This window comes from Pan paniscus, chromosome 19, assembly GCF_029289425.2.
Source record: "Pan paniscus chromosome 19, NHGRI_mPanPan1-v2.0_pri, whole genome shotgun sequence".
NCBI classification, from domain to species: Eukaryota; Metazoa; Chordata; class Mammalia; order Primates; family Hominidae; genus Pan; species Pan paniscus.
In genome coordinates this window covers 24,160,701-24,186,635 of record NC_073268.2, presented here as the reverse complement: position 1 = coordinate 24,186,635, position 25,935 = coordinate 24,160,701, and the positions used below count along the sequence as shown (strand labels likewise).

Here is a 25,935-nt window from a genome sequence, read left to right as displayed (position 1 = left end):
GCTAGGCATTGTAAGGGTAAACAAGTCCTAGTGATCAGTGGGTATTATCTTCTTCTTTTATGTCCATAGACACTCAAACCCAAGAAGATCAACTTATTTACATAGTCAATCAGGGACAGATTTGGGACCAGACATTAGGGCTGGTGCTCTTTCCACCTTATTCTGTTATTAATTGAGGTAACTGTGACTATGAAATGAAACACATTATTTTATTAGCAGGTCCTTAGTATTGCCACATTGGGATCAACTTTAGAAATTAAAAAGAATCAGATATTAAAAAAATAACTTGCAATAGAAGAATTTTTAATGAAATGTCAAAAAAGGCCCCCAAAATAAAAACAAAAATTAGGGACAGAGCAGGATTTTTCTACTCTGGAAAAAGATTACATGCATAGAACATGAGAAAAGGAAGAGAAGGAGAACAAATTCTAGCCCTTTTAAGAACAGAAATGAATAATTTCCTTAGGTTATTTGACCAGTAGGATTTTTGCAAAGGCAGCCTTTCTTTCTTTCTCTCTCTCTCTCTCTCTTTCTTTCTTTCTTTCCAAATAACTTTTTCCTCATTATGGTGCTTTAGAAGGTACTCGTTGCTCTACTGTAATGTTGCTTATTTTAGAAGACTTTTCTTCAACCGAGTGGACTCTCAGTGAAAGGAGATTGCCAATTTGATCCAGTTCCTCAACCACTGTTTTAACAATAGTTTCTTCTGTTGAGTCTAAAATAAAATAAATAAAACATTAGTGGTCATTTTTTAACAGGTTGAAAAGTAGCCATAATAGGTATGCTTTTTGTTTGTTTGTTTTTTTGAGAAGGAGTCTCGCTCTGTCACCCAGGCTGGAGTGCAGTGGCACGATCTCGGCTCACTGCAGCCTCTGCTTCCCGGGTTCAAGAGATTCTTCTGCCTCAGTCTCCCGAGTAGCTGGGATTACAGATGCCTGCCACAATGCCTGGCTAATTTTTGTATTCTTAGTAGAGATGGAGTTTCACTATGTTGACCAGGCTGGTCTCGAACTCTTGACCTCAAATGATCCACCTGCCTTGGCCTCCCAAAGTGCTGGGATTACAAGCATGAGCCACTGCACCTTTTAAAAAATGTTTGCTTTTTAAAAATGTTTTTTGCAAGTTTGCAGTAAATTGATATATAATACTGTGCTTGAAGTCAGTGTTTAGCAAGAGCCTGGACTATCTCTTTTATATTTGCCACTGCTTTTAGAGCAATGGGCATTTGAAAACATAAATGAAACATGGATTAAAACAATCTAAGTATCAGGCAGTAAAGGCTGGCTGCAAGTAATGTTCTCTTCTTTTAAATACCAACTTGCCCTATTTTTCTGGTTTAAGATAAAGTAGCTCTTTTATCAAAGTATTGAAACTATGAAAGATAATACATTCCAGGTAAGAAATATGTTGTGGGATTAATTCCTCATTTCAGTAATTTCATAATTTGACCACATCTGTTGATCTACAGGAATATAAAATACAAATATTAATAACTATCATAATGACCCCTCATCCCTTTATTCACCAGAAGTAAACTTAAAAACAAATTTTATTTAGTTAAAAAATAAGTAACTTAGTTAACACAATTGATGGAGTTTAAGGAGTTATACCAGGTAAAAAAAATCTATCTATACCTTTGGCTTGATTTCCAGAATTCACAGGCCTGTATCCTTTTGATTTGTAACATGTGGATTTGCTTTTTCTGTGAAGAGAAGAGTAAATTATTGCATTTTTTTTCTTTCCTTAGTGAGCTTATAAATACCTCTAAATTGGAAATAAGAGTTTTGGAATTCTAGTTTCAATAAGATTCAAATTCCTTATATATTTAAAGGACATTAATAAGCTTTTCATGACTTCAACATAGTGAAAGAAGAGATTAAATGGATGTTTATGAATAGAAATTTTCTCATGACCAGAAATTACCTCTTTCATCTAGCAATATTTCTCACTCTGACTTTTCAATCAACTGGCCAGTGAATGTGTTTGGAGTGCCTACCATGAAGAAGGTGTTGCTGGGCTAGGTGCTGCAGAAAATATAGAACCAAGACACAGTTTTTACAGTTGGAAATAAAGTGTACACATGCAAAAAGTTACCTATAACATGAAAAGTGCTGTAAATTAAGTGAAAAGTGAGTGGTGTAATGAGTGCTTTGTTCTGAGGAGGGAGCAATCACTGTTGGGTTCCTGTGAGAATAGGCTGCAGAGGGCTGATGGGCCTTGGAGGGTGCAAGACGTTACCTCCTCACTATGCGGCCATGGGCAAGCATTTAGTAATAGGCAGTGATTACCAAATACCTTTTCTGTGTATGCCACTGTCATGAGCTCTTTACCTATGTAGTGAGACATTATAGTTAAGACTTGTTACAAGTATGGTTTTGGCTTTATCACAATTTCACCAACGAGGAAACTGCATTTGAAAAGGTTAAACCATGTGCTCTTAATTCACCCAGTATTTGATTCACAGCCAGGGCTGCAATTCCAGGGCTGTTGCTATTGACTAAGAAACTATGGTGCCTCTCCAATTCATTCTTCCTATATCTTCATTGCTCATCTTTAATACAAGGTACATGTGGGGTAACTAGTGAAGTGATAAGAAAAGAGAGTGAGTTATTTATAAGAAATGTGCTTACACACGAAATCACAGAAAGCAATTTTCCCCTTGAATTGGAGTACTGGAATTGTTAAATATTCTATATTTAAATGTCCTTTATATATTATACATACAAATATTTTGCATACTTAGAAATTTGATTTTCAAATTTCTGCATGTTTTAATTTCACTTGGCTGCAATAATATACATTCCTGAGGATAAATATGTATGATCTCCAGAGTAGGAAATTCTAGGATGCAATATTGGCATACCTATACTGTGGGAAAACCTAGTTAATGTGAGGGTTTTTTTTTTTTTTTGCAAGTTAATCTTTACCTTTCTTCTCCATCTAGTAAGTTGCAATAAATTTCAATTTCTTTTTCTAAAAATATTTTTACATCAAGAAGCTGTTCATACTCCAGCTTCTGGCCTTCTGTTTCTGTTCGAATCTGTTGCAGTTGTTCCTCCATCACCCCTATCTGATCCTGAATTTGCTGGAGTTGATTGCAGTAATTTCCTTCAGTCTCAGCCAAGGAGCATTCATAGGAATGTTTCTGAAAGAAAAGCAAAGTGAAGCTTGAATGTGTAAAAGAGAAATGGCATGGTCATCTTATATTATTTTATTTATTTTTTTGAGACTGTGTCTTGCTCTGTCACCCAGGCTGAGTGCAGTGGCATGATCTTGGCTCACTGCAGCCTCTCTTCCTATGTTCAAGTGATTCTCCTGCCTTAGCCTCCTGAGTATGTGGGATTACAGGTACATGCCACCACGCCCAGCTAATTTTTATATTTTTAGTAGAGATGGGGTTTCACCATGTTGGCCTGGCTGGTCTTGAATTTCTGACCTCAAGTTATCCACCTGCCGTGGCCTCCCAAAGTGCTGGGATTACAGGTGTGAGCCACTGTGCTTGGCCGGCATGGTCATATTTTAAATATTCTCAAGGTAGAAATAATTATTTGTATAAGGTCTGAATATTTTCAATTGAAAATCAACATTTGCAAGATTTAAAAAAATTCCTCTATTGTAAAAAGGCATTTTTCAAGTTTTGGAATTGGTGAGTTTAGGGACAGAATTCTTGATATTTAATATATTTTATACTTTTAGTCATATGTAAATGGTTATACGTACTTGGTGTTATATGTATTTTTATATCTGTATTGACTTATACATATTCACACATATATTCAATTCAATGGCGATTCCTACGTACCACAGCCATGAGGGACTGAAGTTCTATTTCCAGGGTTTGCAGATTGCGTTTTATTTCGGTCAGCTCATTTCTGGCTGCTGTGGCTGCTCCCTCATGATCGGAAATCTGTTGTTGCAGCGTTGCACTCTGAAGTGTAATTGTCGAAAGGGTTAGTGACTGGCCTGATTGTCTCCTGAGCAAGCCCTTTGTAATTTGCCATAGACCTACCCTCTCATTGAACCAGGCTTCAGCATCTTTGCGGTTCTGCTCAGCCAAGTCCTCATACTCAGCCCTCATGTTGTTCAACAGGACAGTTAGGTCCACTCCTGGGGTTGCATTCATCTCCACGTTCACGTTCCCCCCAGCTGTATATTGCAAGACTTCCATTTCCTAGAAAAGGGATCGGTATTCATCCTCAGTGGAGGATTTTGATTGATGTTCATGCCCTGCTACGAAATGAACAGTGGACTTCAAGAAGGAAATTAGACACTGTATGAAGCCACTCTGCAGGCTTCCTTACCTCCTCATGACTTTTTTTGAGGTAGGTCAATTCCTCACTGAGGGTTTCACACTGTATCTCCAGGTCGGTTGTACAAAGGGTCAGTTCATCCAACACTCTGCGAAGACCATTGGTGTCGGCCTCAACACTGTGGTGCAGAGCCAGCTCATTTTCATACCTGAAAGATTAGTAAGGCACCTGAGAGTTGTCATCGTAGGCAGGTGCAAAGCACAACTTTTTAAGATATTTCGTATGCTGAAAGATATGATGTTCTGTACATACTTCTGAAGCTTCTTGCAATGGCAAACTGCTAAAATGGTTTGAGATACCTAACAATTCATGAATTGTATTTTGGGGATGTTATTTCTTCAGAGCTGATTTTTGTCATCCAATGTGCTTAACAATTAAATAAAATATTGCTAGATTTTAGATTTTAAAAAATATGTGATTGCTCTTTTTTGTTGTTGTTTGTTTTTGAGACAGTCTCACTCTGTCACCCAGGCTGAAGTGCAGTGGCCCCATCTCAGCTCACTGCAACCTCCACCTTCCGGGTTCAAGTGATTCTCATGTCTCAGCCTCCCAAGTAGCTGGGATTACAGGAGTGAGCCACCATGCCTGACTATCTTTTTTTGTGTGTACTTTTAGTAGAGACGGGGTCTTGCCACATTGGCCAGGCTGGTCTCAAACTCCTGACCTCAAGTGATCTGCCTGCCTCAGCCTCCCAAGGTGCTGGGATTACAGGCATGAGCTACTGCATCCAACCATGATAGCTCTTTTTATAACGGCTTATTTAATTCAATTTCTTTATTGATCTAGTCTGGCTTTAGAAAAACATTTTGGTTTTCAAAGCAAAATATATATTCCTTAATCCAATTGTAATATTTTAACTTTTATTAATTTAATTAATCAGTTTGTTTTCACCTACTTCAGCCTGAAGTCATCAGCGGTCAGTCTGGCATTGTCATTTTGTAGAACAATGCTGGCATTGCAGATGGTCGCAGAAATAATCTAAATAGGGAAGATTGTGAAAAATGTTAATTACCAAAAGTCAAAGGAGGCTCCAGACTTCAGTGTGATTTTATATCTTCTTAATCTGTCAAACATCTGTTTTAGTATCTTTTTTCTATGTTAAAGAAATCTGGATTTTCTTCAGATAATAAGCATCCAGAGCTTAAGAGCCACATAGATACTTTTACTACTTTTGATCAAATGGTATGAGCTAAATATATGAAAAACGAAGTGACTATATCTGTTTTGAAATGATTTCTTTTTCATTATTTAATTCTACAAGATTTTATTGCCAGGTACTGTGCTTAGCACTGGAAATACAGAGTGAACAAATCTTATATCACATAAATTTGTCAGGCACATTTTATATTTTCTCTTCTTTAAATTATCAACACACAGAGTCTGCAGTAAAAGTATGCAAATCCCTATTTCTTACCTGCCTTTTAAGATCTTCTATGACTGAGAAGTATCTGCTATAGTCATGATCGTGTTCCCGGGAAGAGCCAGGCTCACATTTCTCGTACCAGCCCTTGATCTTCTGCTCCAGGTCTGCGTTGGCCTCCTCTAGAGCATGCACATGGTCCAGGTAGGATGCCAGGCGGTCGTTGAGATTCTGCATGGTCACCTTTTCATTCCCAGAGAGGAGGCTGTGCTCATTGCCAAGAAAACCAGCACAGGCACCACTTCCCAACCCTCCACCACTATTGCAGAAGCTTCCTCCAGAAGAGATGCCCCCAAGAGTACAAGAAAAGCTGCTTCCTGCTCCCGATCCAACACACACATTCCCAGCCATGAAGCCTGTTCCTCCACCGGACAGCCTACCAGACCCAGTTCGCGAGCAGATCCTCCTGGATCCACCAGAAAGTCGAAAAGACATGGTGGCAGCACAGCCGGGCAACCCCTTCCCAGAAAGAGGAGCAAAGCCAGGGTTCACCTTCCACACTTGTTAGCTCCCTTGGCCTTTTATAGTATTCACTGGGTCATTTCAGTCTTGACTATGCCAGTCTGTAATAAAATTTACTTGCATCCTAATTGTTGTTTTTCACAATTGGGTGATTTTTAACAGCGTCCAGTCTGTAGGTGGAAAGGTGCCCCAAGGATATTTTTTATATATAAAAATGGTGCCAGGTGAAGTAAAACTAAATCATAGCCTCAAAGGCCAAAATTAAATATGACTAAATGTGCATCTTTTTGGCCACTGGAATATTAATAGAATCTAGATTCTCCCCCTGCCACATATAACAAAGAATTAATAATTCCAATGAGAAATGTCTCCTACTTGTGTCCTGTTAACGCTCATAGAGTATTTCTAGTATTCCCACTTCATTGAGTGCTTCCTTTCTTCCTTTCATTTCTTTTTCTTTTTTCCTTTTTTTAAAGAGATGTGGTCTCGCTATGTTTCCCAGGCTAGTCTCGAACTCCTGGCCTCCAGTGATCCTCAGCCTCAGCACCCAGCTCAGCCTCCTGTGGCCAGCATTACAGGTGTGAGCCACTGCCCTGGGTGTCTGGGTGTGTGTTTTCCTTCTTATCGAAACCAGAAAATCTCAGCATCTATTGATCTTTCGGTAGTGGGAGATTTTAAAAGAAATCTACCATTTCTTGAATTGAAAACTGAAGTAATAGAAATCCTGCAGTCCTGCTTATTGTTAATTTCAATATAATTCATGAATATGTGATGATGGTGGAGAATTAATTCGATTGAGATTTCTTGGTTTGGTCCAGGAGCAAGACATCAATTCAACTAACAGTCTCCAAATTGTTCACTTCCCTACCCCTAAATAGTGTTTACTGTCTTTTAGTTTAAATGTATGTATTTAAGACATTAGGAATTATTTTGAGAAGTGAGCATCATATTGATTAGCAAGGAGTAAAATATATAAGGAGGGAGGTGTTTTCATCATTACCTAGAAAACCAGTACTTATAGTACCCTAGAGAGAAGATAAGTTGTCACAGGGAAGTACTCTTTATTCTCTTGCCTTGATGCTCTTGGGAAGTTATCCAGGCTTGGATCATTTCCCTACTGGGCAAATGAAAATAATAGCATCAAAGAGTCTCAAATGAATGTTGAGCAGTTCCAATCATGAATGACGATAAGGCAGTTTGAAAGGCACAAACATTTTTAAATGTTAATTATTTAAATTATTATAATAAAGTGGACATGTCAGACAGGGTCGGGTCTCTATCACCTATAATGATACAAATTGATTGGTTAACTAATTATGGGTTTAGTTTTGAAACAGTAATTTTCTTCCGAATGATATTTTTCAATGTTGTGGATAGTGAATCCTTTGGAAAACATCCAACATTATTGTCACTAAATCGTATGGAACATTTAGTGGACTGCATGGATTTTCTAAATCAAAAATATTTAAAAATAAATAATAAATACAGAGCTATAACTGGACCATCAGCTTATGTTTAGAACAGTGCATGATAACCTAGATACAGTTCCTGTTTAGAGACTTTTTACTGATTTTGTTGTGACCTGATCAAATTTTTAATCTTTTGCTCATTTTTCCCAGAAATAAAACAAGAAAAACAGAGAATATTGTCAGTTTAATGATTTATAAGGCTTGAGTTTCTTAGGTGAGTTATTATGAGATTTCAAAGTATTATTAACATAATCTATTTATCTCTAGATACTTTATAAATACAAATTATCTTTTGTGAAACAAGTTAAACACATATTATTAGGACTATTTTGGAGATGAGTTGTCTCTGAAGCTAAGTGGCCACACAGATTACAAAGCATTTCTATATCAAAGCAGGACTGGAATATATGATGCTTAACTCCTTCTTGAAATGTTGTCGCCTATTTACTCATGTGAGTAGGTCTTTTAAATTATTTTAATCATAGATTTTCCCCTAAACTAATACTTATTTTAAAAATTTAGGTATGCTCTAGTTCTTTCTGGAAGTGGAGATAGATTTAACAAATTCTCTGGACCACTTCAGTCTATACATTTCTTCCCCGGGATTGATTATTTTATCCATGGCAAGAATGGATGTACATAATAGATCATTTCTTGATAATCTACTAGGTAGTAGAACATTACATGATGTGCATACGTATTTTAGATATTCAAAATGAATCGAATTAAGCTTTATGCAGTGTTGCTGTCTCCTTATTTCAGGATAAAGTTTTTCATTACATTATCTTATTCTAATGATCATATGCTAATTTTCCCCTGATACATTTATTGTTTAGTTTCAAGTACGCTGTTGTTTAAAATTCACATTCTATATTTCTGTTAGATAACCATTTTTCTTGAACTTGAATGAGGTTTGTTTTGTCACTAGATTCCTAATTTTTGGTTTTGTTTTTTGTTTTTTTTTTCCTGAGAATCAGATTCTGGTATACTATGTCCGCCCACAAAGTGGCTTCCCTGGTTTGTTTTGGGAAGAAGGAGATACTGATGTCTCTGCTAATCTCAGACCGACTGGAGTGAGCATGCACGCAGTTTCTTTATCCCTTCTCTTGTTACAGGGAAGGTGGAGTCATAAAGTTCTCACTAGCATGGTATTATGTCGTGGTGAAGCACCAGAATCTGAGCTATTCTGTGTGGTTTACGTATTTCAGCACTTCATGTTATTACTGTGTGATCTTGGGCAAATTACTCAACCAGTGTCTGCCTCAGTTTCCTTATCTGTAAAACGAGGACGATAACAGTACCTACCTCATAGGGTTGTTGTGAGGAATAAATGATGCTTAGAACAGTCTAGCACCTAGTAAGTGCTGGTTATCAACTATTATTGACTCTTTCCTGGAAGTCATATTTAAAGGTTTTAAATATCGGCCTGGTTTTAGCAGAAAGAATTTATTTCCTGAGTTATGGTGAGTTGGTGGTCAGGCGTTTCAAATACTGTGAAATCTGAGCTAAGTATTCAGTGGCTCACGCCTGTAATCCCAGCACTTTGGGAGGCCGAGGCAGGTGGATCACGAGGTCAGGAAATCGAGACCATCCTGGCTAACACGGTGAAACCCCGTCTCTACTGAAAATACAAAAAAATTAGACGGGCGTGATGGCAGGCGCCTGTAGTCCCAGCTACTCGAGAGGCTAAGGCAGGAGAATGGCTTGAACCCAGGAGGCGGAGCTTGCAGTGGGCCAAGATGGCGCCACTGCACTCCAGCCTGGGCGACAGAGCGAGACTGTCTCAAAAAAAAAAAAAATTAAAGACTTTTTAGTATTACCGTTTACTCTTAGTGTTGTACATTCTACGGGTTTGGAAAATGTATAATGACACGTATCCGTTCTTATGATATTATCCAGAGTATTTTCACAGCCTTAAAAATCCTCTGTGTTCTGCCTGTGCATCCCTCCCCTCCAATTTCTGGCAGCCAATTATCTTTTTACTATCTCCATAGTTTCGCCTTGTACAGAATGTCATATAGTTGGGGTCATACAGTATGTAGCCTTTTCAGATTGGCTTCTTTCACTTAGTAATACACATTTAAGGTTCCTCTGTGTCTTTTCATGGCTTGATAGCTCATAGCTTTTTAGCACTAAATAATATTTTGTTGTCTAGAGGTACCACAGTTATTTATCCATTCGTCAACCAAGAGGACATCTTGGTTGCTTCCAAGTTTTGGCAATTACGAATAAAGCTGTTATAAACATCTGTGCACAGGTTTTTGCGTGAATGTAACTTTTCAACTCTTACGTGGTAGGATGTTTCCTTTTCCTAATTTTGATATGAGGGTATATGATGTGAGGACTGGTTAATTAAAAAGTTAAGTGAGAGGGTATCTGCCTTACATTCGCTTAGGTATTATTACATGCGTGTGGGAAAAAGAGGAGGAAAGACACCTTGAAAGTGACTGTGTTTCAACTGTGCTGAGCCAATTCTACAGAGTTCAATAATAGGACACTGGTTCCAGAGAAAAACAGGCTGTTTCTGTTACGGGATTGGTGAGGGGGAGCCAAGTCTCTCACCCACAAATAAACCTCTGGAGGGTTTTCTGCTGAGTTTAACCTCCTCCCACTCCCAGCCTTGAAATAGATTCATTAATGGTAGGTGCTGAAATTATTGCACTAAAAGTTACCTTTGACTTGAGAGCCACATGGCTCTGCAGTCTTGGATGGCAAAAACGAAGGAGAGAACTTGTGAATTCCTACCGTTATGGTGGAGTGATCAAGATTATGAATTAGATGCCTGCTGGAATTCTCCTCTTACCCTTGTCCTCACAGCTCTCTTTTTCCCCTTCTACCTTCAAATATCACTACTTATAGCCTTTCCTTTATGTTTAAGTTTGTTTCTGATTCTTCAGTTTCTTATTTCTACATCTATGAGCACATTGACTTCAGGCACTGGATCTTATTAACTGTTTTATCCTCGTTATCTGGCACATAGTGTGTTCTCAGTAAGTACTTTTCGTACTGAGACAAAGGAGACAAAATTTTACAGAGAAGTCAAAAAGACTCCAACTAGTTTTCACATTAAACTTACTTCCAACTTGTGAAGACTGTTGAATTAAACAGAAGAAATTAAAGACAAAATTCAGCTCCCATTTGGGAGGGTATATCTAAAATGCAAAGATTGGCCAGAACCAGGGAAGATGACTTGCAACAGGAAGAACTTTTATTGAAACACCACCATAGAGAAAAAGCCAAAGAAATGGTACTATTCTAAAAATAACTTGTCTTAATTCATTGGAAGAAAAGCAGAAAAATAAGGGGACCCTTATTTAGGAAACTAGCTTCATTTTGGTATTTTAATTTGGGGGCCATTCTGTCTCAGAGACTGGAGTTCAGGAAGACACCCTCTGTTCATTCTTGTTGTTGACTTTGGTGGATTTCTCTTCCACGGTGTGAACTCTGGATGAGAGAACTTTGCCACGAGGATCTATCTCTTCAACAACTGTTTTGACAATGGTGGTTTTAGATGAATCTAAAATGCCACATATAAACTGTTTAGAATTTATCAAATTCATAAATAGGAAATAAAACATCATTTGAAACACATACAAATAAACACTGAATGCCTAACACAGCTTTTGTTTACCTTTTGTTTGATTTCCTGGGCCTCCATAGCCTTTTGATTTAGAACAGGAGCTGTAAAAGTATAGAGCGCTTATATTAATTATTCTGTTTTACTGAGGAAACTGAAAAATAATGATTTAAGGTGGGAATTCACTGCATTCTGAAATAAAACTAAAAGAGTATTATCTATGCGTGATCTAGATCATAGATATTTTGTACTTGATTTCAAATCATCTTTAGTAACCTTAAAAATGAATTGTTTTCTCAATGGCGGCAATACTGACCCATCTTCTCCATCTATCAGGAGGCAGTAGGTCTCAATTTCTTTTTCCAGGTGGACCTTGATGTCAAGGAGCTGCTCATACTCGAGCTTCTGGCCCTCGGTCTCGGTTCTGACCTGGTGCAGCTGCTCCTCCAGGGCCCCGATCTGAGCCTGGATCTGTGCCAGCTGTGCACAGTAGTTACTCTCGGTCTCTGTCAAGGAGCACTCCAGGGAGTGTTTCTGTAGTTTGGTAAGACATGGTTTAATAGAAAAGGTCACGGTGTTTTAGAATAAACCAAAGCATTTAAGAGATAATTAAGAGAATTATCCTTACATCATGCAAATAATTATATTTACCCAAAAGATTCCACTTGTTCAATATTAATTGTTGCCTTTATTAAATGTCCTACTACTTTTCTATTTGAGAATGACACAGCTGGTGCTGAATGTCCCTCAGATGCCCAGGTGTGCTAAAAAAGATGAAATTGTCTCTTCATAGGGCACAGACTGAAAGATCCCTCCCCTGCACCAATATAGCCTGTGCTTCTAGAGTTTGGCACAATTTGCTACTTTACCCACAACTAGAAGTCCACCTATACTTTGCTACTCATTTCTAGCCATGTGACAGTCTTGTCTCATGAGGATTGTAGCTCTTCTATTAAAAAGTCATCCTGCAGTAAACCGCATAAACGTTCCATGAGTAGAATAAACCACAGAAAATAATTACCTTCTTAGACTTTAAATACAGTAGTTCAATTCATTGGCTTGTGAATCTGAATGGGTTTACAGATATACACAGAGGGAACACTCACTGCAATTTTACATGGAATGAAGATGAGAGTGTCTTATCCTTTCACCTGCAAGTATTTTTTATATAAAGTCTTGATTTTATATACATTCATAGCCTCATCTGTGGATAAACTCTGGTGGTTTACTAGCCATAGTGGGAAAAGTATAGACTTGGGAGTTAGAAAATTTGGAGAGAACTTCTGGATTCCTTCATACCCAACTGTGGGACTGTGGGAATTGCTTAACTTCTTCGAATCTCAGAGTCCTCTTTTGGAAATAATGACATGAGTTATAACGTCTGCCCTGCCCATGCCCCGGGGTTGTTGTGGACTCACATGTGGGCGGAAGTGCTGGGCAAACCCTTAATGAAAGCAGTTATGATTATCATTACACATGTTTAGTTTTATAGTCAGCCTTCATGCCTTGACTTTTCCTCTGTCTATGCCACTTACAAAGGAACTTGTAAGTGCTCTTAATTGAGTGGCCAAAAGGAATGCTAGATGAAGCTAGGAGTGGTGCAAATGTATTTTTGCTTTCTTTAAGCAGTAGGATTTTTTTTTCTTTTTTTTTAAATGGACACATAAGAATTGTATATATTTATGGGGTTCCATAATTATATTTCAAAACACACAATGTGTAGTGATAGAATCAGGGCAGTTAGCATATCCATGGTCCCAAACATTTATCTTTTTTGTGTGTGTTGGGAACATTCAAAATCCTCTCCTTGAACTATTAGAAATTATAGAATAAATTATTCTTAACTGTAGTCATTCTACAGTACTATAGAACACTTGAACTGATTCTTCCTATTTCTCTGTAATTTTGTATCCTTTAACCAACCTCTTCCTATCCCCCCATCCCCTTCCCAGGCTCTAGTAAGCACTTATCCCACTCTCTACTTCTGAGATCAACTTTTTTAGCCTCCACATATGAGTGGTTTTTGATATTTTGACTTATGATAGAAGATTCAAAGTCAAAACGATTTTCTTTTTCCAGTATCTTGACTGTATTTGCTAATTTCTAATATTTCATAATTATTGGCATCCAGCTATACTTTGTAGGCAAAGAGGATTGTCGTGCAAAATGCAAATGTGTCTTATGTCAAGCACTGTAATTAATGGTTAAAAACTAAAATATGTAATTATGTTGGAAGAAAATTCTCTTCGATTATTTTTTTCTCAATTTCTAAAGCAAATCTGTTTTGTAACTTTTCGCTTACCGTTGCTAAGAGGGACTGAAGTTCAATCTCAAGGGTTTGAAGAGTGCGTTTCATCTCGGTAAGCTCATTCCGGGCTGAGGTGGTGGCGCCAGCGTCGTCAGAGATCTGCTGCTGCAGTGAGGCGCTCTGGAACGGCAGGGGCCGCGTTAGGGCGCTGGGGCTGAGTCCGCGCCCGGGCGCACCCAAGCGTGGTTTTACCTTCTCGTTGAACCAGGCCTCCGCGTCCCTGCGATTCTGCTCTGCGAGGGCTTCGTACTCAGCTCGCATATTGTTCAGCAGAACCGTGAGGTCTACCCCGGGGGCCGCGTTCATCTCCACGTTCACGTTGCCTCCAGCCGCGCACTGAAGAGCTTTCATTTCCTGAAAGATATTTGTTTAACGGAATTAGGATCTGAATATTTTATTTATTGCATTTTTTGAGTTAGGGTCTCGCTCTGATGCCTAGGCTGAAATGCAGTGGTGGCAATTATGGCTCACTGCAGCCTCGAACTCCTGGCCTCAAGCGATCCTCCATTCTGGGTCTCCTACAGTGTTGGGGTTATAGGCATGAGCCACTGCTTCCGGCCTGAATATTTTTAAAGGAGTCAGATGGACAAGATCTATAGGGTTAGAAACTTTTTGGGAGGTTTGTTTCTTTTGAGAAGAATGAATAGAAGCGTCTCAAACAATCTAAGCCTTATGGAGAAACTGACAGGTTCCTTCTTGAATGTTAATTTAAGACATTATATTTATCATCTGAAATTAGTTTTAAAATTTGGTAGGGAGGCGATTGTGAGAGCCAGCCGGGTGGAGCTTCTACCTCCTCATGATTCTTCTTGAGGTAAGCGAGCTCCTCACTGAGAGTTTCCAGCTGGATCTCCAGGTCCGTTCTGCACAAGGTCAGCTCATCCAGGACTCTTCGCAAACCATTGATGTCCGCCTCCACGCTCTGGTGAAGCGCTAGCTCGTTTTCAAACCTTAGAAAAGTATTTGGAAGTGTCATCATTAGTCATTAGACATGGCACATCACTTTTTAGATCATCATACAACTCAGACTAAGCTTTGAGGTAAAACTACTAAGATAATACTTAAAACTTCAGGCCGGGCGCGGTGGCTCACGCCTGTAATCCCAGCACTTTGGGAGGCAGAGGCGGGCGGATCACGAGGTCAGGAGATCGAGATCACGGTGAAACCCCGTCTCTATTAAAAAATACAAAAAATTAGCCGGGCGCGGTGGTGGGCGCCTGTAGTCCCAGCTACTCGGGAGGCTGAGGCGGGAGAATGGCGTGAACCTAGCAGGCGGAGCTTGCAGTGAGCCGAGATTGCGCCACTGCACTCCAGCCTGGGCGACAGAGCGAGACTCCGTCTCCAAAAAGTAAATAAATAAATAAATAAATAAATTAAAAAAACACATTTCAGTTAGGTCATCTATCATGCAATAAATACATTTCATTGAAGCAAGAGAATGGGAATAGCCAAAATTCTTTCTCATGTGACTTTGACACTCGTTTTTGTTAGTCCCGAAATTTCCCAAGTAAAATTTGTTGCTCAGCTAGTTACTCATTCTAACAGGCATTTTGTTTAAAACAAATACATGAATAAACAAGAACAAAGGCTTGAGACAACGTCAAATAACTTAGAAGAATAAAGGAGAAAAAATGCTTAGACAAGTTTTTTTCCTGTTTATCTTCAGCTCTACTTACTTTAGTCTGAAGTCATCAGCTGTTAGTCTTGCATTATCATTTTGCAGGACAACATGGGCATTACTGGTAGTTGCAGAAATTATCTGACAAATGAAAAGTTAGTTAAGATTGAGGAAATATTTAAGATGCATTTCAAAGTTCCTTGAAATAAAATTACCCATGAAATTATAGTAATATTTCTGGCATCTGTCTCTAATAATCAGACGATTCTTTTGAAGATGGGTAATTTAAGTATGGTCTCTCTCTCTGTCTTTTATTTTGAGACCGAGTCTCGCTCTGTTGCCCAGGCTGGAGTGCAGTGGCACGATCTGGGCTCACTGCAACCTCCACCTCCCAGATTCAAGTGATTCTCCTGCCTCAGCCTCCCAAGTAGCTGGGATTACAGGCATGTGCCACCATGCTCGGCTAATTTTTGTAGTTTTAGTAGAAACAGGGTTTCACCATGTTGGCCAGGCTGGTCTTGAACCCCTAATCTCAAGTGATCCACCTGCCTTGGCCTCCCAAAGTGCTGGGATTACAGGCATGAACCACTGTGCCTGGCCGGGTATGGTCTCTTTTATTTCCCACCCCAAGCATTAAAAAAAGCTCTTTCTATGGGAAAGCCTATAAATATATAACTGGAGACACTGGACAGCTTTTGATATTTTAATATTACCAAAAGCATATACCTAATACTACATGATGGACGTGCCATGTTCAAATAGTAGAATTTATTAGAAATTATTTTTAATATTGAAAATGAACTCCTAAAATTTAGAAGCTGAGGGCAAAGCCCTGTTATTGTGATAGCTTATACATTTGTGCATCTGTGAGTGGCTAAACACTCTCAGGAGTGCTAACACTCACGCCATGGCGTTTCTTACCTGGTTCTTAAGTTCGTCAATAATTGGGAAATATCTGCTGTAATCATGATCAAGGCCACGGCAAGAACCAGGTCCAAATTTCTCATACCACCCCTTGATCTTCTGCTCCAAGTCAGCGTTGGCCTCCTCTAGGGCTCGAACATTCTCCAGGTAGGAGGCCAAGCGGTCGTTGAGGTTCTGCATGGTCACCTTCTCATTGCCAGAGAGGAGGCCGTGCTCATTCCCTGTGAAGGCAGCACAGGAAGCACTTCCCCCGCCCAGACCTCCGCCATAGCCTCCTGCAGATGAGCTGCCCCCAAAAGCACAAGAGAAGCCACTTCCAATGCCTGGCACACCGCATGTGTTTCCAGCCCCAAAGCCTGCTCCCCCACTAGAGAGCCTCACAGAGCCAGTGCCCCCGCAAGAGCCAAGTCTCCTGGAGGTAGAAGAAAAGCGCACAGACATGGTGTCCGGAGGCTGGAGCCTTTGTTTCTGCGGTGATGCTCTGATGGTGAACGGCCTACTCAAACAGCTTGGTTTGCCTTTATATACACATTATTAGGGTGTTTCTTGATGAGCTTTGCTCATAGCCAAATGATGTTTGCCAGCTCATTGTGAATTATCCATAATGGGGTGATTTTTTTTTTTTTAATGAATGGCTTTACCATACTGTGTCCATTTCTGTAGGTGGATAGTTATTGTGGGGTTATTTGTTATCTCTGGAGTTGGACAGGGTGGAGTATTATCAGGATTATTATAGTGATGCATTTCAAATTTAGTATGAGTAACTCTTCCTGTCTTCCAGGCTTCAGGAATGCATAATACCTATAAGAATAAAAAAGTATGATAGACAGATTTCTCTTTCCCTTGCTCAAATCAGCATTGCATTTTCTTCAGCAATGAAGTATCATAGTATCAGAAGAAGGAGGGGAGGTCCTAAAGGAAAACTGAGGCATTAAAGGGAATCTTCTTTGGAGACAGAAAGTGTTCCTTTGATCCTTATCCTTCCTGAATTACCATTTCATCTGTACTGGTTTTCTGTCTAAGTTCCATTGCTAACCAGGTTAAGTAAAGGAATTGGTCACCTCCTCGGGCCTCAGTTTCCACATCTGTAAAGTGAAGGGTCTAGACTGTGGTCTCTATATTCACTTTCTGTCTCTAGATTGCTCATATTTCTGCATTCCTTCTATTGGCTGTCCATTTCCATAGCACTTTTCTGCATTGCTTCTTGTACTTTTCACCTCTTAACTTATTTCTGAATTGTGGTCCCGCTATTTTACTGAAATTAACCTCTCAGACATCACTGCACATCTCTAATCATCATTTCTTTTATTTTTTCCCCTATACCCTCTTGGTTACATTCAATACTGACAACCTCAGTCTGATGAGTCTGATCGAGTTTCAGACAGTTGCTTTCTGAGAAATTTTCTACATCTCATGTTGCTCCCCTTTTCTCTTCCACTTACAGCTCCTGTGCCCTACCTTTGTCATTTCTTATAGTTTTGTGCTTGGTATTTACGACTCTCTCTTTTTTTTTTTTTTGACAGGGTCTCGTTTTGTCACCCAGGCCAGAGTGCAGTGACATGATCACAGCTCACTGCAGCCTCAACCTCCCAGGCTCAAGTGATCCTCCCACCTCAGCCTACCAAATATCTGGGACTACAGGTACACGCCACTATGCCTGGCTAATCTGTGTATTTTTTTGTAGAGTTGGGGTTTGCCATGTTGTCCAGGCTGGTCTTGAATGCCTGGGCTCGACAGATCCTCCCACCTTGGCCTCCCAAAGTGCTGGGATTATAGGCAGGAGCCACCTCACTGTCTTAATGTAAATTTTCCCACACTGACTTGTCCGTTCTGTTTTACTACTTCCCTCTTTCCCATCTCTTTGCCTTTGTTCATGTTATTCTTTCCACCTGGTTTTCTTCTTCAGACTAAAAATTATAACAAATCATTTGAGATCTTGCATTTGCCAAGAATGATTGACATCACTTTCAATTACCTAGATTGAAAATGAAGTTGGCAAAAATATAAATTTTCATGACTTAATAAATGAGCTTGCGGAAAAAAAGCCAGAAAGATTTGTCAATCAATTTAATACATTATTAAAGTATTATGGTTTATTGTTTTACATAAAATTAGGACACCAAAACATTATTTCTTTGCTGTTTGTAGTTTATGCTGTTATATATGTGTACCCGTAACCTCATTACATGTTATAAATAATAAGACTTTTTAGAAGAAAAAGATTTATATTTTAGTATTTCTTTTTTTTTTTTTTTTTGAGATGGAGTCTCACTCTGTCGCCCAGGCTGGAGTGCAGTGGTGCCATCTCGGCTCACTGCAACCTCTGCCTCCCGAGTTCAAGTGATTCTCCTGCCTCAGCCTCCCAAGTAGGTGGGATTACAGGTGCCTGCCACCATGCCCGGCTAATTTTTGTATTTTTAGTAGAGACGGGGTTTCACCATGTTGGCCAGGCTGGTCTCAAACTCCTGACCTCAGACCACCCACCTTGGTCTCCCAAAGTGTTGGGATTATAGACTTGAGCCACCGCGCTGGACCTATTTTAATATTTCTAACTGAACTTTTTTTCTGACTTTTCAACAGGAGACCTCACATTTTCATTTTGCACTGGGCCTTGTAAATTATGTAGCCAGCCCAAATTGTTGGGTCTCTCTGAGGAAGCTGAAGAATCTCAGAGAAAATACCTCCAGATAGAATTGTTTGAGTGTTCTCCACAAAAAGGGAGCTCACCATACAACCACTCTGGAAGGAAACACAGACACTTCACACAAAGCTTTCAAATGTTTAAGGTCTTACTCAAAACGAACATAATTTAAAATATCACGATACATTGAAAAACACTCCAACAAGAAAGACAGAGACTCAAACAAACAAAAAATAGCACTCAGGGGAAACAGAGATAATGAAGAACGTTGAAGAAAACTTTAAAAAGAAACTACCTATAATTATTACTTTCAGAAGTAACAAAAATACTGTATATTTAAAACATGGATAGAACATCATTAAAATTGAACAGGAAGCACATAAAAGACCTCTTAGAATTAAAAACTAAGTCCCAAAAGAAAACTTCAATAGATGAATTGGAAAATAAATTAAAAAAAAAAACTCCCCAAAATTAGAACAAAAAGATAAAAAGATAAGTATGTGAGCCTTGAAAGAGCCAGTCTCTCTCTCTCTCTGTTTTTTTTTTTTTTTTTTTTTTTTTTGAGACTGAGTCTTGCTCTGTCACCCAGGCTCGAGTGCACTGGCGCGATCTTGGCTCACTGCAACCTCCACCTCCCAGGTTCAGGTAATTCTCCTGCCTCAGCCTCCCAAGTAGCTGGGATTACAAGCACATGCCACCATGCCTGGCTAATTTTTGTATTTTTAGCAGAGATGGGGTTTCACCATGTTGGCCAGACTGGTCTCGAATGCCTGACCTCAAGAGATCCGCCAGCCTCGGCCTCCCAAAGTGCTGGGATTACAGGTGTGAGCCACCGTGCCTGGCGTAAAGAGCCAGCCTCTTAAGATTAGTCCTGAGCAGCTAACTGGGCCTAAATTCAAATTAAAACCAAGCAACCATTTGCTGACTACAGGTCACATATTTACTCTGAGTTCCCAGAAAATGTGCACATCTGCTTAACTTTGGGACTTTCATAGCTTCCAGTTTATGCCACCTGAACCAAACAATAGGCTGTAACCTACATGGATCAATCAGAAGTCTGCATGCCCTGACTAATAAGAGCTAACTAAGCAAACATCAACCAACCAGAACTAAGTAAATTTCAATCCTGCATTTTGCATAAGCAGACCTAAGTGGGAACCTGAGTGGGAACTTTCTCTAAAAGACAAATTCCCTTCCTTTGTTCTCTGGAACACATTTTCATTTTACACCAAAGGCTGTGTCTCACCAGCTTGCTAGCTGTTTGCTGGAATGAAGTCTCTGTCCTTGAATTTCCTACTCAGAGAACTTTTGTTTACAGATGAAAGAAAATATTAGAAAATGAGAGACTTGGGCCGGGCGCGGTGGCTCACGCCTGTAATCCCAGCACTTTGGGAGGCCGAGGTGGGCAGATCACGAGGTCAGGAGATCGAGACCATCCTGGCTAACACGGTGAAACCCCGTCTCTACTAAAAATACAAAAATATTAGCCGGGGGTGGTGGCGGGCGCCTGTAGTTCCAGCGGCTGAGGTAGGAGAATGGCGTGAACCCGGGAGGCGGAGCTTGCAGTGAGCCGAGATCGCGCCACTGCACCCCAGCCTGGGCGACAGAGTAACACTCCATCTCAAAAAAAAAAAAAAGAAAATGAGAGACTTGGTTAAAGAAGAACAACATCAAGTAGGTCTTCTGGAAAGAGAGAAGGGAGAAATCATGAAGAAATTATTTTATAAACATATTTTCTGAAATACTACTCAGAACTAAACAACTGAGCTTCTAAATTCAAAGAGACCACCAAGAACCGTGAATGATAAATGAAAAACAACCACAGTGAGGCACATCCACAGGATCTTTCAGAGAACCATGGCTGGGGGCGGGGGCGACAAACAAACACTTAAAATGTCAGGAGCAAAACCAACACATATTCAATTTTAGGAAAGCCATCATTCTAGTGAAGAATGCTTTCAAAATACGAACCCAGGCCAGGCGCAGTGGCTCACGCCTGTAATCCCAGCACTCTGGGAGGCCGAGGGAGGTGGATCACTTGACATCAGGAGTTCAAGACCAGCCTGGCCAACATGGTGAAACCCCGTCTCTACTAAAAATACAAAAATTAGCTGGGCCATGGTGGTATGTGCCTGTAATCCCAGCTATTTGGGAGGCCGAGGCAAGAGAATTGCTCGAACCCAGGAGGCGGAGGTTGCGGTGAGCTGTGATCACACCACTGTACTCCAGCCTGGTTGACAGAGCGAGATGCTGTCTCTTAAAAAAAAAAAAGTGAACGCAAAATGATATCCAACCTTTTATTTCTAATCCTTTCTTAAGGTTTGTCACCTCATTTCTAAGTTTTTTTCTAATTGTGACTTATGTAGAGAACCAAAATTCTCTACTTTAACAACCACAAGTGAGGGTGGAATAAAAATCTTTTCAGACATGAAAGGTCTCAAAAAAATTATCTTCTTTGCACATTTTGTCAGGAAGCCACTAGAGAGAAAAACATGAAAAAGGAAAACTTAGGTTCCTGGAAATGGAGTTCCAATGTGAGCGCACTGAGTGAGTGTTCCCACATGACAGCTGGGTAGCAGGCTTAAAAAACAGCCAATGTTGCATAGGAGGACAGAAGATTCTGAAAGTGAGCTCTTCAGGGGGATAGATGAAAATGATTTCTTGGTAGTTTTAATTGCATAAGAAAGTGGCATGAGAGATAAAGATATGGAGAAAACAGGGTTAAACTACTTAGAAAATCGTTCTAACTTTAACTCTAAACTAAGGGTCCTCCATGAATTCAGAAGGGAACGGAACGGCCTAGATCCTGTGAATTCTCAAAACTGACCAGCCATGGTTCCCTCCTGGAAGAGCAACCCACGACAAGGAGAAACTGCTGGGGGAAGAATCAAAATTATTCAGGAGAGGGTCACAGAGAGGAAGGAAACAAGTGGAGGAGGGAAAAAAAGACAGGAAATTTCAGAAATCAAGCCAATGTATTTTTGAATCCTAGATAAAAACAAGAGAAAAGGGAGCTCTGTGAAGTTAGTAAAGCTATTTGGAATTATACTTTATTATTATTATTTTTTGAGACGGAGTCTCACTCTATTGCCCAGGCTGGAGTGCAGTGGCATGATCTTGGCTCACTGCAACTTCTGCCTCCCAGGTTCAAGTCATTCTCCTGCCTCAGTCTCCTGAGTAGCTGGGATTACAGGCGTGCACCACCACGCCCAGCTACTTTTGTATTTTTAATGGAGAAGGGATTTCACCATGTTGGCCAGGCTGGTCTCGAACTCCTGACCTCAAATGACCCACCTGCTTCAGCCTTCCAAAGCGTTGGGACTACAGGCGTGAGCCACCACGCCCGGCCTGGAATGATACTTCAGTCTAGAAGTTAAGGAACATGAATTGGCAATAAAACCAAGCAAAAGAAAAGGATTGAAGTAAAATCCCACGAAATGTTAATACAAGATAATAAGGATGAGGAGCAGAATAGTGTCCCTATAGAAAATGAAAGCATACCGGAAAGACATGCCTACAAAACTGAGTAAGATACAACCCACCATTTCAAAGTGACTTAAAATCGCTAAAATGATAAAAGAAAAAAAAAATTCCCATAAACCAGAATTAGAAAAAAACTTAGAAATGAGGTGACAAACCTTAGGAAATGATTAGAAATAAAAGGACAAAAACCTAATTAAACTGAGATACAATCACAGAAAATGAGAAATTTAGGGGAAATCGGTCACCAGAAGAAAGACATATTCTGGAAATAATCTTAAATAAAATATTAGCAAATATAATTCATTAATATATTAAATAGCAGAAAATATCCCAAGGAAGTTATTCACCAGAAATGACAATGACTCAATATGATATGTAGCAGATAAAAGTGTCCTATGACAGAAACCATATGATCACCTTAAAAGTACTAGAAGAAAACGTGGGTCCCAGCAGTTGTAAAACTCAGAACCTATGATGGAAATTTTTATAAATATGACAATGAATTATACATTCCTATATGATGACAAAAATCGAAAGAAAAATAGAAATGTCAAAACATTTGCTACACCCAGTAACAAGTGGCAATTTATTTCCCTTGCAAAAAGCTCCCATAAATCTTGGGTTTTTGTTAAAAGAAGGAATAGCAGCGTGTAGTTTTTGCTTTAACAACCACTCGAGTACAGTGGTTGCATTCCTTTTCCTCCAGATGGAGACTGATTTTTGGGAAGTACTTTCAGGGTAGTAACCCAATTCAGCAAAAAGCAGGATGAAGCTTCAAGGATTGGAGAAGAACAGGCAATCATTAGCAGAATGTGTAAAGAACTCAGGAGCCCTAGAATTCCGCCCAGCAAAGGAAAATCAGTGAACCAAAGGCCATAGTCTGTTTTTATAAGCCAAGGAAGGAAGGACAGATTTAAGACCCAAAAGCCTGAGGACAAGATGTTTCCTCCCATCCTGTGGACTCAACAGAACTTAAAGGAAACTTATCCAGAATTTAATTTTACTCCCATTCCTTTGCTGAATAGATACACAGTTAATTCTGGTTTATTTGTTTCAGCAAGAAATGGTGAATTTATAGTTATCTTTTCAAGTCAACTGTCCCCTCACCACAAAGTGTAGTGTGCACTTTCTGCGCTGTAATGGGCCTTGCCTTGGAAAGCAGGCCACCATGAAGACAGTTAAAAAAAAAATCAGTGTGTCATGAGCATACCTGATAAGCAGGTCTGGCATCATAGGCATAAAGCCTGTGTGTGCAGCTGCACAAGGTCTAATGTTCAGAAAGGCCCCACATTTGGATTAATGCTCTCCCGTTACTGTCTTGAAAATCTTAGTTTCAAGATGGTAACAGAACTTTATCTTTTAACCTGTCTCTTGTTAGTGAATTCTGATGGGACCATGGGGGCATACAAGTGAGCATAGAAGTATGCCAGATATGTTTTCCTGCAGGTGCTCCTTACTGTCTCAGGGGCATATGCCCATGTGCCCAACATTCTGGTGGATCCACAAGGTGCAGGAGTCTAACAAAACCCAAAGCAAGTACAAGGTAAGTATATTGTGTCTTTGACTGAGTAATCCCAATCTCTATCAAACCCAAGAAGCCAGGCTTTCCATTCAAACCAGAACTTGCTCTCTGAGTATAGAAAGAAGACATTGGTCTTCTAAAAAATATGAATGACCAAGGAACCCTATCATATACTTTTTTTTTTTTTGAAACAGAGTCTTGCTCTGTCACCCAGGCTGGAGTGCAGTGGTGCCATCTCGGCTCACTGCAACCGCCACCTCCCGGGTTCAAGTGATTCTCGTGCCTCAGCCTCCTGAGTAGCTGGGATTACAGGGGTGTGCCACCAAGCCCAGCTAATTTTTGTATTTTTAGTAGAGATGGGGTTTCTCCCTGTTGGCCAGGCTGGTCTCCAACTCCTGACCTCAGGTGATCCAACTGCCTTGGACTCCCAAAGTTTTGGGATTACAAGAATGAGCCACCGCGCCCAGCCTATCATATAGTTTTTTCTGCTGCTTTCCTGCTTGCCTGTGTTGCCAACTGCATAAGTGGAAAATGATGACATAGAAAGATGAAACAATCCATAGTTCCTTTTCCTTTCAGTCTTTTTACTCATTGGTAAACCAAAGGTAGAGAATGCTGGTAGAAGGTGGGTATATACAGAAGTGAAATAAAAACAATTGAGTTTGTTTTGTGCAGTGTTTCCACTGTTTTGGTAGGAACAAAATACATATGCATGTATGAGCTACAAATTATGAATTGTATGATTTTGGGGATTCTGTATACAAGTTAAATGTTCTTTTGCTTGGATTTCAAACTGGCATGGCACAATATAAAAACTCATGGTAACACGTATGCCAATAATTTAGAACTTTAATTTTTCATTATGATATGGTTTGGCTCTGTACCTCCACCCAAATCTCACCTTGAATTGTAATCCCCATGTGTCGAGAGAGGGAAGTGATTGGATTATGGGGGTGGTTTCCCCCTGGTGTTCTCTGAGATAGTGTGAATTCTCACGAGATCTAATGGTTTTATAAATGGTAGTTTTTCCTGCGCCCTCATACACTCTCCCTTTCCCGCCACTATGTGAAGAAGGTCTTTGCTTCCCTTCACCTTCTGCCATGACTACAAGTTTACTGAGGCCTCCCCAGCCATATGGAACTATGAGTCAATTAAACCTCTTCTTTATAAATTACCCAGTCTCAGGTAGTTTCTTTATAGCAGTGTGAGAATGGACTAATACACTTTACTTAGAACAAAACTAAATAGCAAAAAAGAAAGGAAACAAAACAGCAACAACAACAACAACAACAGAAAACCCCAAATCAAAACAACAAAATCCAGGACAAATTGAAAACATAAATGCAGATGCAAGGAAACAGCTTGATATTTTAGTGTGTTTGGGTGATACATTTTTCCTGATTGTTGAACAAGGAATCCCATGTTTTCATTTGGCACTAGGTCCTGAAAATTATGTAGCTGGCCCTGAATATTGTACATTTGGAAATCATTTCTCTGTGGATTTCTAGTATTTGCTTCATTTGATGGCTTTTGGCTGAAGATTTTGTAAATATCTCATTCTTTGCCACTTCTCTGAGTCCCATGTGACTGGAGGATTGTGAGATAGAATTCCTTCTCTTGTTGGAGATTTTCACTGGAATCAGGCCATATACCAGAGAAATAAAGGAGCTGCTTTCCTTTTAGGCAATTTAATATTTGTTGGGAATTCCTACCATACATTTTGATCCAGAAAGGTATAAATAGTCATAATCACAAGAATCGTGATGTTCATCAGCCTCATGGGGCTTCACATTCGAGAACAGGTGTTGGTGGGTTAAATTTGGCCTGCTATGTGTTTTTGTACAGACTGTGAGCTAGGAATGGTTTTACATTTTTAAATGGTCGAAAAAAGTTAAAAGAAGAAGAATATTCCACGACAGGTAAAAATATTTACAATTCAAATTTCAGCATTAATAAATTAAGTTTTATTGGAACACAGTCATGTTCATTCATTCATCTATTGTCTACGGCCGAGGTTTGTAGTTGAAATAGAGACTTTACGGCCTGCCATGCCTAAAATATTTACTATCTGGGTCTTCACAAAAAAAGCTTCTGACCCCTGTTCTAGGAAAAGCGTCACTAACACAAGCCATATTGCTGTGGATTTTTCCGGAGATTATCCTGTTTAGACGAGGAATGGTATCCTGGGTATTGTGGAAAGA

General features: G+C 39.7%; 2 protein-coding genes across 4 annotated transcripts; both read right to left on the bottom strand.

The window, feature by feature from the left end:
- Positions 1-286: 286 nt before the first annotated feature.
- KRT26 (keratin 26) lies at positions 287-9,819 on the bottom strand. Of its 2 annotated transcripts, none has more exons than XM_003831412.5 (8): positions 5,725-9,819; positions 5,206-5,288; positions 4,302-4,458; positions 4,010-4,171; positions 3,803-3,928; positions 2,928-3,145; positions 1,635-1,702; positions 287-715 (listed from the first exon to the last, which is right to left on the bottom strand). In XM_003831412.5, exons 1-8 carry the CDS (start codon positions 6,163-6,165, stop codon positions 564-566), a joined length of 1,407 nt encoding a protein of 468 aa, XP_003831460.1. In that variant the 5' UTR covers positions 6,166-9,819; the 3' UTR covers positions 287-563. The 2 variants fall into 2 exon arrangements, with proteins under 2 accessions (XP_003831460.1, XP_034799251.1); XM_034943360.3 differs by having other exon boundaries at positions 490-715; positions 1,635-1,696; positions 5,725-6,165.
- A 1,028-nt stretch (positions 9,820-10,847) lies between these two features.
- KRT27 (keratin 27) lies at positions 10,848-18,030 on the bottom strand. Of its 2 annotated transcripts, none has more exons than XM_003831409.5 (8): positions 16,086-18,030; positions 15,223-15,305; positions 14,340-14,496; positions 13,739-13,900; positions 13,541-13,666; positions 11,555-11,772; positions 11,293-11,342; positions 10,848-11,178 (listed from the first exon to the last, which is right to left on the bottom strand). In XM_003831409.5, exons 1-8 carry the CDS (start codon positions 16,527-16,529, stop codon positions 11,039-11,041), a joined length of 1,380 nt encoding a protein of 459 aa, XP_003831457.1. In that variant the 5' UTR covers positions 16,530-18,030; the 3' UTR covers positions 10,848-11,038. The 2 variants fall into 2 exon arrangements, with proteins under 2 accessions (XP_003831457.1, XP_008955004.1); XM_008956756.4 differs by having other exon boundaries at positions 10,987-11,178; positions 11,543-11,772.
- Positions 18,031-25,935: the final 7,905 nt, after the last annotated feature.

What these genes read in the sequence shown, in the direction of transcription:
- KRT26 (XM_003831412.5), bottom strand. Translation starts at nt 6,165, where the DNA reads ATGTCTTTTCGACTTTCTGGTGGATCCAGGAGGATCTGCTCGCGAACT. An exon ending in GCTGATGACTTCAGGCTGAA is followed by an intron (nt 4,459 to 5,205) that starts GTAGGTGAAAAC and finishes CTAATCTTTCAG; the next exon opens with GTATGAAAATGAGCTGGCTC. An exon ending in TTCAGTCCCTCATGGCTGTG is followed by an intron (nt 3,146 to 3,802) that starts GTACGTAGGAAT and finishes CTTTTCTTTCAG; the next exon opens with AAACATTCCTATGAATGCTC.
- KRT27 (XM_008956756.4), bottom strand. Translation starts at nt 16,529, where the DNA reads ATGTCTGTGCGCTTTTCTTCTACCTCCAGGAGACTTGGCTCTTGCGGG. An exon ending in AGGCCTGGTTCAACGAGAAG is followed by an intron (nt 13,667 to 13,738) that starts GTAAAACCACGC and finishes CTGCCGTTCCAG; the next exon opens with AGCGCCTCACTGCAGCAGCA. An exon ending in TTCAGTCCCTCTTAGCAACG is followed by an intron (nt 11,773 to 13,540) that starts GTAAGCGAAAAG and finishes ACCAAACTACAG; the next exon opens with AAACACTCCCTGGAGTGCTC.